At 43.4% G+C, this 16,662-nt stretch overlaps 1 protein-coding gene across 5 annotated transcripts in view; it reads right to left on the bottom strand.

Moving 5' to 3' along the window:
* The window catches only part of dgkza (diacylglycerol kinase, zeta a), a 567,459-nt gene that overhangs the window by 191,372 nt on the left and 359,425 nt on the right, over positions 1 to 16,662 (bottom strand). For all 5 annotated transcript variants that reach the window (XM_078415104.1, XM_078415105.1, XM_078415101.1 and 2 more), the window contains 7 exons: positions 14,847 to 14,942; positions 11,318 to 11,395; positions 8,179 to 8,235; positions 6,246 to 6,314; positions 4,909 to 4,980; positions 2,033 to 2,149; positions 1,870 to 1,941 (listed from right to left, as the gene is read on the bottom strand). In XM_078415104.1, coding sequence (XP_078271230.1) covers positions 1,870 to 1,941; positions 2,033 to 2,149; positions 4,909 to 4,980; positions 6,246 to 6,314; positions 8,179 to 8,235; positions 11,318 to 11,395; positions 14,847 to 14,942 — 561 coding nt within the window. The remainder of the gene's footprint in view (positions 1 to 1,869; positions 1,942 to 2,032; positions 2,150 to 4,908; positions 4,981 to 6,245; positions 6,315 to 8,178; positions 8,236 to 11,317; positions 11,396 to 14,846; positions 14,943 to 16,662) is intronic.

Below are 16,662 nucleotides of genomic sequence, written 5' to 3'. Positions count from 1 at the left end.
CAATCTGCATTGTTGAAAACTTTGAACAAGTGCATGCACGTTGTATCTTGCGGCAGATCTCAGTGGCCAGGCCTGTTAACAGGGACTCAAAAAACATCAGCAAATTACATTCAATTCCCAGAATACAGAAGAACGATTACTAAATGCTGCCTGTATTAAGGGGTATTACCTATAAGGAGAGGTTGGACAGACTTGGATTTTTTTTTCTCTAGTGTGCTGGAGACCGAGGGAAGACTTGATAGAAATATATAAAGTTGTGGGAGACATGGATAGGGTAGACAATCAGAACTTTTTTCCCCAGGGTGAAAATGTCAAGGACTACAAGCATAGCTTTGAGGAGGGGCAAAATTTAAAAAATACTCTGCGAAGGTGGTAGTGGAGGCAGATACAATAGTGGTATTTAAGAGGCTTTTAGATGGGTACATTGATATGCAGAGAAGGGAGGGATATGGATTAGTTCGGCACACACTTTGTGAAGGAGCTTTCATGTGCTGCAATAATCCATGTTCTATGAAAGAATATTGACCCACTATTCACACAAGGTGGTGAGAATTGAATAGAACAGATGGGAGGAGGAGAAGAATGAATGATGGCAAGACTGAGGAGAGTTTAACATTCTGAGACAAATAGAATGACGATGCAGCGTTGTTTGGGAAAAAAAGAGCTTAAAAAAAAAATAGCGAGTATACCACCATTGGCCTCCTTACAAAAATCCTTCAAGCAATTCTAAATTCTCCTCCCCAAGCTTCAGTTGGTGATCCTGCATTTAGAAATGGAAATTAAACCAAGGTAGCGTGTTCTTTCAAGGTTTGCATGGCACTGCCTCCAAGAAGAGTAGCTAAGTTCTCCCTAATTTCTTCGCCAATTTTGCTCTCCAAAATAAGTTGACTAAAATATTTAATCTGTTCATTCCTTTTTGAACTGTTGTGTTTCCCATATTATAACCATAATTAATTACACCTTAACTACTTTTTTTTTTAGATTATTTTTTAGATTTAGAGATACAGCGCTGAAACAGGCCCTTCGGCCCACCAGGTCCGCGCCGCCCAGCGATCCACGCACACTAACACTATCCTACACCCACTAGGGACAATTTTTACATGTTTACAGCCAATTAACCTACATACTCAGGTTCGATCCTGACTATGGGCGCCGTCTGTACGGAGTTTGTACGTTCTCCCCGTGACCTACGTGGGTTTTCTCAGAAATCTTCGGTTTCCTCCCACACTCCAAAGACGTTCAGGTATGTAGGTTAATTGGCTGTAAACATGTAAAAATTGTCCCTAGTGGGTGTAGGATAGTGTTAGTGTGCGTGGATCGCTGGGCCGTGCGGACCTGGTGGGCCTGTTTCTGCGCTGTATCTCTAACTTGACTTCTCCAACTTTAGATAGTTCCTCTGTCCCTCTCTTCCCCTCCCCCTTCCCAGATCTCCCTCTATCTTCCTGTCTCCACCTATATCCTTCCTTTGTCCCGCCCCCCTGACATCAGTCTGAAGAAGGGTCTCGACCCGAAACGTCGCCCATTCCTTCTCTCCTGAGATGCTGCCTGACCTGCTGAGTTACTCCAGCATTTTGTGATCAAATGTCGAGGAGGATCTCTGTTATTATATTGTTCGAGTCATTACGCTTATCGCTCACCCGGTCTATGCAAGTGGCACCTTGGGAGCTAATTGATAGACGAGAAGCTGGCCGCTACACCAATGCTCAAAGGAACTTGAGGATTGCTTCTGATGGTCACAAAAATATACTCAATCCCTTTTTCCTCTTCATCCGTGCCCCATTGATAATTCCCATTCCATGGCCAAATCTAAATCACAATGATGTGCTGAACAGCAATTCATAACAAAAACAAAATCACACTGCTGCTTACCTCAACTCCCTTCTTGCTCGACTTCCGTTTAAATGAGGTCCGCTTTTTCTTTTTACTTGATTTCAGTGAATTCTGCGGGTTGGAGAAGAAGGAAAGGGTGATAACGTTGAAGACTGTGGCAAGCAAGAGGCGAGGTTCGGAAAATGTGAGACGTTTCCCTCACCTGAACCCGTCTGGCCCGAATGATCCAAGTTGGCGGGATGATCACGGCAGCATGGGCTCCCAGTGTACAGGGCTCCTCGATCTGCTGCAGCATGAAGCACGTCACCTTGTTATGGTACTGCAGGAAAACCCAAAGCAAGCAACTTGATTTAAAAAAGAAAAGTACTTGTTTCATTCCTCCCCCAACCTTTCACCTTCTCTTCTGCTGTTGGAACATCGTGACACCATAACATACCATGTTCAAAGATGGAAGGGGAGCCTTCAGACGGCTGACCTTGGCTTTATCAACCCCCTCCATCAAGATGTTATTACATTTGTTAACATAGATCTATGTCACTGTTACAGCTGACAGAGATGATTATTTGCTGAAACAATGAGCTGGCTTTACAGTGAGTAATATCTCTTAACAAAAAGCTGATATACCATTTCTTTAATTCTATTTTGTCAGAAAATTGAATGAGGAAAAGACATGGCCCAGGAAGTTGGCGAGGAGCCAAAAGAGTCAGCCAAACTATAATTTTACTTTCTAAATGGGTTAAACAAACAGGTCAGAGCAGACGGATTTGCGAAATATTCTGTGCAGGAAGAAACTGCAGATGCTGGTTTACACCGAGGATAGACACAGAAATGCTGGAGTAACTCAGCGGGACAGGCAGTATCTCGGACAAGGGTCCCACCGAAACATCACCCTTTCCGTCTCTCCAGAGATGCTGCCTGTCCTGCTGAGTTACTCCAGCATTTTGTGTCTATCTTTTGCAAAACATTAATTGAGCATAAAACCAATGTTAGTTTCATTACATTCATCACTCCTTTCCTTCAATCTATCGGATGCTTTTTGTTCATTTTCTGCCAGCATCCTGGCAATATGCGATTAAAATCTACTCATCTCCAAAACCGCTCACCTCGATAAAGATAATTCACTTGAAACAACAGCTGTGCTTTTTCCCTTACAGGTGCTACCTGGTCTGCTAAGTATCCCAATGCTTTATGCTTTCAAAAGCAGGTATGGTATTGCATTTTAACTGCACCAGACTCGGGACAGAATCAATTATTTTATGGGCACTCCCATTGACAACTGCCCACATCTGTCGGAAAGTCCGTCATGGGGCTACTCCAGAACATCGTCCGAGGTGCGGTCTTCTGTGCACCAGGACACAAGCAAAGTGCAATCCTCTGTAAGTCCAATGTGGCAGTTCCAATAGACAATAGGTGCAGGAGTAGGCCATTTGACCCTTCGAGCCAGCACTGCCATTCAATGTGATCATGGCTGATCATTCTCAATCAGTACCCCGTTCCTGCCTTCTCCGATACCCCCTGACTCCGCTATCCTTAAGAGCTCTATCTAGCTCTCTTTTGAATGCATTCAGAGAATTGGCCTCCACTGCCTTCTGAGGCAGAGAATTCCACAGATGCACAACTCTGACTGAAAACGTTTTTCCTCATCTCCGTTCTAAATGGCCTACCCCTTATTCTTAAACTGTGGCCCCTTGTTCTGGACTCCCCCAACATTGGGAACATGTTTCCTGCCTCTAACGTGTCCAACCCCTTAATAATCTTATACGTTTCGATAAGATCCCCTCTTATCCTTCTAAATTCCAGTGTATACAAGCCTAGTCGCTCCAGTCTTTCAGCATATGATAGTCCCGCCATTCCAGGAATTAACCTAGTAAACCTATGCTGCACGCCCTCAATAGCAAAAATATCCTTCCTCAAATTTGGAGACCAAAACTGCACAGAGTACTCCAGGTGCGGTCTCACTAGGGCCCTGTACAACTGCAGAAGGACCTCTTTGTTCCTATACTCAACTCCTCTTGTTATGAAGGCCAACATTCCATTGGCTTTCTTCACTGCCTGCTGAACCTGCATGCTTCCTTTCAGTGCCAACCTCCACAGGTCTCCTACTTTACAGGCTGAGAAATCTGCCTACTGTGCTAGCTTAAACCAGGTGCAAGATCCGGATGGTACAAGATGGTACGTAAAGCCTTGTGTACTGCCTTGTGTACTGTCTACTGTCTTACACTCTTACCATGTGCCTAATGTATGGTAGGATTGTCACTGAACCGTATACAAAAAAATAATTTTCACTGTACTTGGGGTACAGGTGACAAACAGGTGCCATTGAATTACTGAAGTGCATTAAAATGAATGGAAGAAATCCGTTGCGAGGAAGAGGAAGACAATAGGAGCTTTCAATTAACTTCATTAAACCAAATAAAATGCTTTATTTGCTCTTAGTTGTTTAATTTAAATAAAATAATAAATAATCTTCCAACATTCCTTTAATTTTTTTAAAGCAATTTTTTGATTCATCGTGTCCATTGAAGCCATTCATATCCATTAAAGATCGGGGACAGGCTTGATGGCTGCTAGGGTGGAGACAGACAAGCTGTCATCACCTGTCTGTCATTGCACCCAGCCAAGTACAGGACAGCACGAGTTACCCGTGTTGGGAGCGGGCTCCTGGTGGAAGTCGACGCCCAGCATAGCCCGAGGCTGAGTGGTACAAGATGGTAAGACCTGAGTAATCTCCTAGACAAGTTTCGATCGCCTAGCTTGGGGTCGGAGAGGAATTTCCCGGATTTTTTTCCCAAATTGGCCTGGGTTTTTATCCGGTTTTTCGCCTCTCCCAGGAGATCACACGGTTCTTTTGGCTGGGAAGAAGGGCGATAGTGGGAAGGGGGTTGGGGTAGGATCAGCCATGATCGTATTGAATGGCGGAGCGGGCTCGAGGGGCCGGTTGGCCTACTCCTGCTCCTATTTTCTTGTGTCTTGTGTTCTTGGTACCTAAAACGTGGGGACTTTTGTGCACTGCCTCTGTGTGGCCGGCAATCTGGGGCCCGCGGAAAATTTGCCCCAGGCGAAAGTTTTAAGACTTACTGCTTGCTTACACCAGGAACAGCTGATAGCCACAATCTCTTTACTGTGGAAGGGAAACTTCTGCTGGAAACCCTGCAAGGAAAGAAAGAAAAGGTTGTCGTTGAGCAAGTGATTTGCAAAGCTGCCAATTGTCAACCCGACACACTTTTAGGATGTGTAGGAAGGTACTGCTGATGCTGGTTTATACCGAAGATAGGCACAAAATGCTGGAGTAACTCAGCGGGACAGGCAGCATCTCCGGATAGAAGGAATGGGTGACGTTTAGGGTCAAGACCCTTCTTCACATCCTTTTAGGATGATGTCCCAAAAGCATGGCACAAAGGCGACCCCCCCCACCCATGAACTGGAAGTCAAGTCATTGAACCGTGTTGCAGCATCATTTGGACAAGCTAAAACCTGCCAGACCACAGAGTATTTCCAATCTCTCACAGAAGAAGATAAATGTTGCTTGTTTTAAACATATGATTTGCGGGTGTCTGGAAAGAATGCTTCAAACTATAAGAAATCGAGTTCCTTCTAAAGTGTGCAAAACATGTTTCTCCTCAAATATACTGATGTGATGAATATTTCTTTTGAGGGCAAAGGATTATAAAACTATTGAGCGGAGGCTATTTTAAGGCACCAATACATTCAGAGGCTCTTTTAGATTTAGAATTAGATTCTCCAAAGGCTCTGATGAATTGTACCAAAATGTCAAATCTACAGCTTTGTGCAGTATTAATCCAAGTCTCGTGCTCTTAGCCTGAACAAAAATGTCATCACAAGCCCGCATCCAAGCATAAGCAAGATTTGAAGTGCTTATTTTGACAATAATTATCCAGTGTATGTCTCTTGATTCCATCTCACCATCACTGCCTCTTGCTCAATTCCCAAAATTGACACTCTGCGTCTGTGAAGTCAGGTTTATGTACGTCTTGGTGCACGTGGTTTCAAACACCCCACTTTCAATTTTAGCCAATGTGTTTTATTTCCCTTAATTTCTGGATAAGCTGGTCAATAAACAAGCAATCATTTTTACTTTAAGAAAATAACTGCTGATGCTGGTACAAATCGATTTATTCACAAAATGCTGGAGAAACTCAGACTGAAGAAGGGTCTCGACCCGAAACGTCACCCATTCCTTCTCTCCCGAGATGCTGCCTGACCTGCTGAGTTTCTCCAGCATTTTGTGAATAAATAATTTTTACTTTGGTCGTCCGAAACTCGCATTACTGAGAGGGGAACAAGGATCGCTCGGATTTAACATGTACTTGACCAGCTGAAGGATTCACACTGATTTGCCCTTCCCCACATCAGAGCAAGATGATTACGTCCCACACCACTCCAGACCCTCGCACCTTGCCACACTGCTTGCACTTCCCCTCCTGCCTCCTCCGATGGACCCAATGGTGCCGGACAAACGTGGGCTGCAAGAGAAGGGAAACAAGGAAACAACAGTTCATAAGGAATAGGAGTGGAATTAGGCCATTTGGCCCTTCAAGTCTATTCCATCATTCAATCATGGCTGATCTATCTCTCCCTCCTAACCCTATTCTCCTGCCTCCTCCCCATAACCTCTGACACCAATACTACTCAAGAATCTATCTAGCTCTGCCTTAAAAATAACCACTGACTTGGCCTCTACAGCCTTCTGTGGCACAGAATCCCACAGATTCACCACCCACTGACCAAAGAAATTTCTCCTCATCTCCTTGCTGAAAGAGGAGACTTTAATTCTGATCTCTAGTCCTAGACTCTCCCACTAATGGAAACATCCTCTCCGCATCCACTCTCTCCAAGTCTTTCACTATTCTGTATGTTTCGATGAGGTCCCCCCTCATGCTTCCAAACTCCAGTGAGTACAGGCCCAGTGCTGCCAAACGCTCATCATTGGTTAACCTACTCATTCTTGGGGTCATTGTAAACCTCCTCTGGACCCTCTCCAGAGCCAGCACATCCTTCCTCAGATATGGTGCCCAAAATTGCTCACAATATGCAAAATGTGGCCTTACCAGCGCCTTTAGAGCCCAAACATTACATCCCTGTTTTTATATACAAGCCCACTTGAAATAAATGCTGGCATTGAGTTTTCTTTCTTTACTACCGATTCGACTTGCAGATTAACCTTTTGGGAATCCTGCACAACTCCCAAGGTCCCTTTGCACCTCAGATTTCTGGATTCTCACCCCATTTAGAAAATAGTCTATGCCTTTATTCCTACTACCAAAATGCATGTCTCCACACTTTGCTACTCTATATTCCATCTGCCTCTTCTTTGCCCACTCTCCCAGCCTGTCCAAGTCCTGCAGAATCCTTGCTTTGTCTACACTATGATGTATCATCCGCAAACTTCGTCACAAAGCCTTCAATCCCCTCGTCCAAATCATTAATATACAACACGAAGAGTAGCATCCCCAGCACCAGCCCTTATGGAACTCCACTAGTCACTGGCAGCCAACTAGAAAAAGCCCCCTTTATTGCCACTCTTTGTCTTCGGCCATCCAGCCAACCTGCTATCCATGCCAGTATCTGCCCTTTGATACCGTTGGCTCTCATCTTCCTAAGCAGCCTAACGTCAGCCTAAAGTCAGTGCTCCAAAGTGTCGCAAAGACTCTCAGTGGCAATCTCATGCTTTCACACACTGTCTGGCCCATGTGCTTCAGATGGAACGAATCCTCTAGGAACAGATTTGTCTCACTGATTCCTTACGTTGCCACAACCTCCCATTTCCATAGTATCCATGGGTGATTTAAGTATTGTTATTCCGGTTTACAATTTTATAATCACAATTCCAGTCACTCAGTCCTTCTTAACAAAACTGACGCATTCTAGAGATGGGGCTAATTTCTGGAGATGGGGTGTAAATTTACCTTTGGAAGTAAAGGATTAAAAATTAATTCAAGCAGTATAAAATATTTGACACTCTGCTGAGGAGACCTGATCCCCTTACATCAGGTCCCCTGGGGGGTAATTGATATTCATTCCATCCTTGCAAAAGGTGAACTCAAAACAATCCAACAACTGCCCAATATACTGCAGGTTCGATATTGTTCGGAACAATTAAAAATATTTATTTGCAACAGCTAATTGAATGGGCAGGCAGAAAAATCAACTAATGGGTATAGAATCGTGGATGTTCCCAGTACTATTACCCCTTCCACATGCGAGGAACTTGCAGCAGGATTTGAGGCTAATTCCAGCAGAGTTCATATCAAATCAAACAAGAACCACGTCCAAGAATAAGATGATCTTTGCTCCTTTTCTTGATACATTGCTGGTGAATTCACCTACCTCCCGAACATTACGTGATCCAGATTCCCGGAATGTTGGTTTACACCGAAAATTTATCTGTGAATTTAAAAATAGACATAAAAGAGCATTGGTATATTTTTTTTTAACAAGAGCAAATTGCCAAAAGGTATGAGTTTAGTGACCCATTTTGTAAAAGGTTTTAATAAATTTCAATTAATTGCTCTGAGGTGTATTTAAAATAGCAGTATGAAAATTGAACAGTGCATAGGAGTGGACATTTGGAAACAGCACATGGTAATTAGGGACAATTTACATAGCTTTTTGAAGGCGGTGGCCAAATGTATCATTCTTGCCAGTTGAAATTTGGTTTCTAGATTGGCATTAAACAGTCAAAATAATGGGAATATCTAATACAGTGGTTCCCAACCTTTCAAATATAGCGACCCATTTTAGAACAAGCAATCATGAAGCGACCCCAACCCTTAAAATATCTTATATATACATTCGGTTTTTGTACAACAAACTGCCATATATTGCGATTATTGAATTATAGATTATTTATTCATAAAAAATTCCAAAGCTCCTACAAACATTAATTAATTGCAAATCAATTCAAAATTGTTCGAACACACAAATTTCCACCGTTATGTAAAATATGTTTATGAACTGACTTTAATGAGACGGCTGGTATTGCAGTTTTTTAGCTAGCAATTCTATCCTGGGCTCCGTTGTCGATATGGCACACCTCAAGTCGTCTTCCAGATTTAATTTATTTCGGTATTTGTTTTTAAGGATGAGAAGTTGGGAGAATGCTGCTTCACATAAGTAAGTTGTTGGGAAGGGCAATAAATTCCTTATCGCGATTTCTGATATTACTGGGAATTTTTGGAAACTTTTTGCCCAAAATTCTTGTAGTTGCAATTCACCAAACCATGATTTAGCTTCAAAATTGTTTTTTAAGTCGATGAACTCTTCTTCTGCTGCTTCAGGGATATTAGATACATTGGCATTGAATGGGTTGATTGTAAGGGAGAAAGATTTGCAACATTCATCAGGAAAATAACTTCTTAATCGAACAGTAAGAATTTCCAAATGCTCTTGTATCAAGCTATATAAGTCATCGATGTTAATTTCATTTGCCGCTTCTTCAACAAATTGGACAAGTGTTGGGAACATGTATAATTTCTTATGGTTAATTTTGGTGATCCAGAGTTCCAATTTCATTTTGAAAGACGATATGTTTTCAGACAAAGATATTATCGTACTTTCCTTACCCTGTAATCCTGTATTAACACTATTAAATATCTCAAAAATGTCGACCAGGTATGCCAATTTGCACAACGTAAATTCATCCGTCAACAATGATTCATATTCGCTTGCATTTTGAGAATCGAGAAATATTTGAAGCTCTCCTCTTAATTCAAAAAATCTCTTCAACGCCTTTCCTTTCGAGAGCCATCTTACCTCTGTGTGAAACAATAGTGCTTCATGCGTTGATCCCAAATCCTCACATAAAACTTTGAAGAGCCGTGTTGCAAGTGGCCTTGATTTAACGACATTTACTGCTTTAATCACTCGGTTAAGCACTTCTTTCAATGGTTCAGGTAACGTCTTGGTAGCTAATACTTGTCGATGAATCATGCAGTGAGTCCCAATTACTTCTGGAGTCACTTTTTTAACCAACGATTGGAAGCCAGACTTACAGCCGAGCATTGCAGGTGCCCCGTCAGTACAAACTCCGCATAATTTCTTCCATTCAATTGAATGTTCATTAAAGAAATCATCAATTAAATCAAAAATATCAGCAGCAGTAGTTGAAGTTTGCAGAGGCTTACAACACAAGAATTCTTCTTTAATTTTTTCATTTTTATAATAACGAACATACACAAGAAGTTGTGCAAAGTTTGTCACATCAGTAGTTTCATCAAGCTGTATGCTGAACAGCCCAGTTGGAGTTTCTTTTAATTCTTGAATAATTTGGCATAAAATATCCTCGGACATATCTGTTATCCTTCGTTTTACCGTATTGTTTGACACGGATAGAAGCGATAATTTATTTACCGCTTCAGGACCGATCATGAGACGTACAATATCTTTGGTGCATGGAAAAATAAGATTCTCAGCTATTGTGTGTGGCTTTTTAGCACGTGCTATTCTTAATGCAACCGTGTATGAAGCTTCAATGGCGGCTACATTTTTGTTTTGAAATAATCCACTGCTATCAAGCCGGCGGCTTTTGACACCAACAACTTTTGCTTTAAAAAAGTCAATACTTTTATCTTTCAAATCAGGGTGCTTAGTTTCGAGATGTCTTTGAAGTTTAGCTGGTTTCATAGACTCATGAGCAAGAACTTCCAAACATACTACACACTGTGGTCTTTCCACACCTGCATTAACTATGTCAGTGAATCCCCATTTCAAGAAATCATCACTGTACTTTCTCTTTCTTACACTCATTTTTAAAGGGTTAAGAATCACTCGAACAAAACTAACTACGTGTCACTGCAAGCGCGCGTACAACACTAGGTAAGTGGGAGGAGCGACAGCGGTGGCGCGACCAAGACAAAACAGAAACCAAACATGTTCAATACTGGCTTGAGTGACAACACGTTGTGTTGAGTGACTTAGGGAACTGTTACATTTAGTTTCATAGTATGAATTTATATAACTATCTTAATATGCATTTCACCGTGTTTTATATAATATTCATATCAGCTCAAAATCATTTAACGACCCCATGGCATTGGTGTCGCGACCCCGTTTGGGGTCGCGACCCACAGGTTGGGAACCACTGATCTAATATGTGAAGCTTTTTCTTAGGATGGTATAAAACAGATAGGAATGGAAAGGACAATGATTCATTGAAATTCTAATCAAAGGGAATCAAATATAAAAGGGAGGATTCACTGGAAATATCGTCACGGGAAGGGGATGCAGTCTGGCCAATCCGAAGGTCATAAAAGTGCATTGGGGGGAAAGCTATTTGGAAGGATCAATCAGGGATCAACTGCATTCGATGCCAAAGCAGTTAAATGAGGGAAACATACTGCAGTCATCAGTTATTACTTTCTAGAAGATGTATCTTTCACATCACATATCCTTTGTGATAAGGTCAATTAAATGCCACTTGTTAATTGGAAGAATAACTCCACAGAGGGACGGGGTCGAAGATACTTGCTTTCTCTAGGTGCTCAATACAGACTGTGTGAACCACGATCTTGCAAGCAGCACATTTCTTCCGTGACACCGACCTTTGCTGCAAAGGGAAATAAAAAGAATGATTGACCACAACGTCCCGAAATGTTGAAAGGATTTTCAAGACTTTTCCTAAACTACTTAAGTAGTTTACGGTAGCGCAGCGGTAGAGTTGCTGCTTTACAGCGAATGCAGCGCCGGAGACTCAGGTTCGATCCTGACTACGGGTGCTGCACTGTAAGGAGTTTGTACGTTCTCCCCGTGACCTGCGTGGGTTTTCTCCGAGATCTTCGGTTTCCTCCCACACTCCAAAGACGTACAGGTATGTAGGTTAATTGGCTGGGTAAATGTAAAAATTGTCCCTAGTGGGTGTAGGATAGTGTTAATGTACGGGGATCGCTGGGCGGCACGGACTTGGTGGGCCGAAAAGGCCTGTTTCCGGCTGTATATATATGATATGATGATATGATAAGTACAGGAAACTTGACCATTGACCAGAAATGATAATTGTTTTCTTTTTACTAGTAACTGCAGAATGGAGAGGCGAGGAAGAGGGGGAGGGAGGCAAGGAGGAGGGGGAGGGAGGGGGGGGGGGGGAGAATGGGGAGGGGGGAGGGGGAAGGGAGGGAGGGGAGGGTGCTGCACCAATCTAGTATCATAATACAGCTAGGCTGACAAAGTCACATAAATTTCTCTTCTGTTTAGAGAAGACATTTTTGCCTCATTGCATTTGGTAATACCAGTCCTGACACTCAGCACCAAAGACCAGAGATCCAAATACACCAGCCTTCAATGGATTAATCTGTGGTCACTTAATGCTGTAAAGAGTTGTGCACGCCTCCACCTACGTCGTTCTTCTTTTTAAATTAAAACTACCAAATAACTTTGTTTCTTTTGATTCATGGAAGCCCATTAATAGATCATTGTTGCACGCATAATGCATTTCAGAGTTCAGCATTCAGACCTGCGTAAAAGGGGTTTTCTCCGTGGAACCTACTAAACACTTTTCTTCCAAGGTGACTTAAAAGAAAATGCACAATGCATAAAACAGATAAGCATCACACCTTTGCTGGGAAACTACTGTTCAGCTGAACCTTCAGCAATACACAGGACCAAAAACACACCTGTATCTGCTTCAGGAACACATAAAAGCATTCCGGTCTTTCAGAATGTGGTATCAAATAAGATCCTCAATCTTGAGAATCATACAGCTCCAGAGGGCTTGTGTATCAAAATCCCCCTAGTTTTATTTTTCAATTGAGCTTCATTTTGAAAAGAAAATTCAATAGCAAAAGGTAAAAAAAATATTTATTTAGCTGGGATATCTGTGCCTTATCCATTTTTTACCTCACTGATGATCTTCTACAGTTCCAAACAATGCACGCAAAATGCTGGACTAACTCAGCGGGACAGGCAGCATCTCTGGAGAGAAGGAATGGGTGACGTTTCGGGTTGAGACCCTACTTCAGACTGATGTCAGGGGAGCGGGCGGGACAGAGATAGAATGTAGTCGGAGACAGTAAGACTGATGGGAGAACTGTGAAGGGGGAGGGGATGGAGAGAGAGGGAAAGCAAGGGCTATTTGAAATATGAGGTACTGTTCCTCCAATTTGCGCTGGGCCTCACTCTGACAATGAAGGAGGCCCAAGACCAGCTCTGCAAATACTCTCCTCCGCCTAGCAGAGCTGGTCTTTACCTTCAACAACTTCTCCTTCGACTCCTCTCACTTCCTCCAAATCCAAGGCGTAGCTCTGGGCACTCGCATGGGCCCTAGCTATGCCTGCCTCTTTGTAGGGTACGTCGAACAATCAGGCCTACACTGGCCCTATCTCCGAACTCTACCTCCGCTACATTGACGACTGCATCGATGCTGCCTCCTGCACCCATGCAGAACTCACTGACTTCATCAACTTCACGACTAATTTCCATCCTGCACTCAAATTCACTTGGACCATCTCCAACATCTCCCTACCATTTCTGGATCTCACCGTCTCCATCACAGGAGACAGACTATTGACTGACATCTACTACAAACCTCCTGACTCCCATAGCTATCTAGACTACGCTTCTTCCCACCCTGTTTCCTGTAAAGACTCTAACCCCGACTCCCAATTCCTCCGTCTACGCCGCATCTGTGCCCGGGATGAGGTTTTCCGTACTAGATCATCGGAGATGTCCTCATTCTTTAGGAAAACGGGGTTCCCCTCTTCCATTATAGATGAGGCTCTCACTAGGGTCTCCTCGATATCCCGCAGCTCCGCTCTTGCTCCCCCTCCCCCCATTCGCAACAAGGACAGTCCCCCTTGTCCTCACCTTCCACCCCATCAGCCATCGCATACAGCATATAATCCGCCAACACTTTCGCCACCTCCAAATTGATCCCACTACTGGCCACATCTTCCCATCTCCACCCTTTTCTGTTTTCTGCAGAGACCGTTCCCTCCGCAACTCCCTGGTCAATGTCCCTTCCCACCCAAACCACCCCCTCCCCAGGCACTTTCCCCTGCAACCGCAGGAGATGCAACACCTGTCTCTTTACCTCCCCCCTCGACTCCATCCAAGGATCTCGACAGTCTTTTCAGGTGAGGCAGAGGTTCACCTGCACCTCCTCCAACCTCATCTACTGTATTATCTGTTCCAGGTGTCAACTTCTGTACATCAGCGAGACCAAGCGCAGGCTCGGTGATTGATTCGCTGAACACCTCCGCTCAGTCCGCCTTAACCTACCTGATCTCCCAGTTGCTCAGCCTTTTAACTCCCCCTCCCATTCCCAATCTGACCTTTCTGTCCTGGGCCTCCTCCATTGTCAGAGTGAGGCCCAGTGCAAAATGGAGGAACAGCACCTCATATTTTGCTTGGGTAGCTTCCAGCCAAGCGGTATGAACATTGACTTCTCTAACTTCAAATAGCCCTTGCTTTCCCTCTCTCTCCATCCCCTCTCCGCTTCCCAGTTCTCCCACCAGTCTTACTGTCTCCGACTACATTCTATCTCTGTCTCGCCCACTCCCCCGACATGAGTCTGAAAAAGGATCTCTTCCCGAAACATCACCCATTCCTTCTCTCCAGGGATGCTGCCTGTCCTGCTGAGTTACTCCAGCATTTTGCGATGTACCTTCGATTTAAACCAGCATCTGCAGTTCTTTCCTACACTGGTCACTAGAGGGCAGTGCTACCCAATATAAATGTCAGTCTGAGTTTTCATGGCCTGAAAATTGTCAACTTCTTTGAAAGTCTCAGTTTAAATTTAATCATAATGATGGAATATTCTTGGCACTTCGCTAGATCAGAGGGAGAGTTTATAGAGTTATTGCATGCGCATGAACCACAACAGGTATGTAGGTTAATTGGCTGGGTAAATGTAAAAATTGTCCCTAGTGGGTGTAGGATAGTGTTAATGTACGGGGATCACTGGGCGGCACGGACTTGGAGGGCCGAAAAGGCCTGTTTCCGGCTGTAGATATATGATATATGATGATGATATAACAGGTCACCAAACAGCCAGTAATACTCACCAGCAATTTTGCAATACAGTTTTGTTCCCCAGCATAGCAGAAATCTCCAGATACATTGGTCTCAAACCAGACGTGCTCACCATACAATGCATTCTCCTAAAAACATGTTAGGACAACAAATCGATTAGCTCAATGTCCAAGGAAGAGAGTTACCAAAAACATTTAGACAATAGACAATAGGTGCAGGAGTAGGCCATTCGGCCCTTCGAGCCAGCACCACCATTCAATGTGATCATGGCTGATCATTCTCAATCAGTACCCCGTTCCTGCCTTCTCCCCATACCCCCTGACTCCGCTATCCTTAAGAGCTCTGTCTCGCTCTCTCTTGAATGCATTCAGAGACTTGTCCTCCACTGCCTTCTGAGGCAGTGAATTCCACAGATTCGCAACTCTCTGACTGAAAACGTTTTTCCTCATCTCCGTTCTAAATGGCCTACCCATTATTCTTAAACTGTGGCCCCTGGTTCTGGACTCCCTCAACATTGGGAACATGTTTCCTGCCTCTAACGTGTCCAACCCCTCAATAATCTTACATGTTTCGATAAGATCCCCTCTCATTCTTCTAAATTCCAGTGTATACAAGCCTAGCCGCTCCATTCTTTCAACATAGCCTTTTTGTGCTTTCATAGTTCATAGAATTCTTATGGTACCGAGGGAATCCATGTGCTCCATTCAGACCAAGGATACTAGAGGAACAAGATGGACTGCTCCGTTGAAATCGCCTATACTGAAGTGTAGTATGCAAAGGAGAGGAACGTCCACCATTTTAGTAGGCAAAACCTGCGGTTCGCTATGCCTCTCGCAGTGTAATCAGTGATTTGGGGGAACAGTATGTGTGATAATACCATAAAAATGCAGAATATATCTCATCTATCAATTCACAGATTTTTGTTATTTTTCTTTTTAAATGTTTCTGCAAGTTTCTGCCTACTAAAATGGCGCCGTGACATTCTATGGTTTTTAGGGTCGAGTGGTCTATCTTGCTCCTTTAGTATCTTTGATTAATATATTGGAGGAAAATAACTGCAGATGCTGGTTCAAATTGAAAGTAGACACAAAATGCTGGAGTAACTCAGAGGGTCAGGTAAAGTTTTCGAGGGTTCTAAGGGTCTCGACCCGAAACGTCACCCATTCCTTCTCTCCTGAGGTGCTGCCTGACCCACTGAGTTACTCCAGCATTTTGTGTCTACCTTCAATTTGAACCAGCATCTGCAGTTATTTTCCTCCAATATAAAAGCTTTCTTCGCATTTTCCTTAATCCTTAAACCCATAACTTTATCTCTTCTGGACCTTGTATCCTCCAGTAATGGTAACAGCATCTCGCTATCAATGTCCAGAAGAATCTTATTGACATCCATCAAAAATCTATCTTTGTTCCGAGGAGAACACTTAAAAGTTTCTCTAAAAAAAACTAATAGCTGAAGCACCTCATCTCTAGAACCCACCCCATAAACATTTTCTACACACACTCTAAACTTCACAACTTTCCTAAAGTTAAATGACTAGAATGGAAGCAATACTCCATTTCAATGGTGCTTTTATTGTCACGCGTGCAAAGTGCTAACAGGGTGAAATTATTTTCCTTACAAACATCCCAGCAGAGTATTTCCATACCCCCGATCTCCAATGAGCCAGAAACAGTCTACTGACCCCGCATGCAAGAGGCGCCGTGTTATGGACCCATTTATAGTCCATGCTCTAGTTCTGATGAGCGGTGCTTGTTCATCCAAGTCCCACATTGATGCAGGCCTCCAGCCAACTCCTTTCTTGGACTCCACCTCCCTCTCCTCACCCTCCGTTGTTCCCTGGGGTGCCT

The sequence above is a fragment of the Rhinoraja longicauda genome, chromosome 18, assembly GCF_053455715.1.
Source record: "Rhinoraja longicauda isolate Sanriku21f chromosome 18, sRhiLon1.1, whole genome shotgun sequence".
Lineage (NCBI taxonomy): Eukaryota > Metazoa > Chordata > Chondrichthyes > Rajiformes > Arhynchobatidae > Rhinoraja > Rhinoraja longicauda.
The sequence above is the reverse complement of the archived record's forward strand: the minus strand, read 5'-3'. Positions and strand labels throughout refer to the sequence as shown.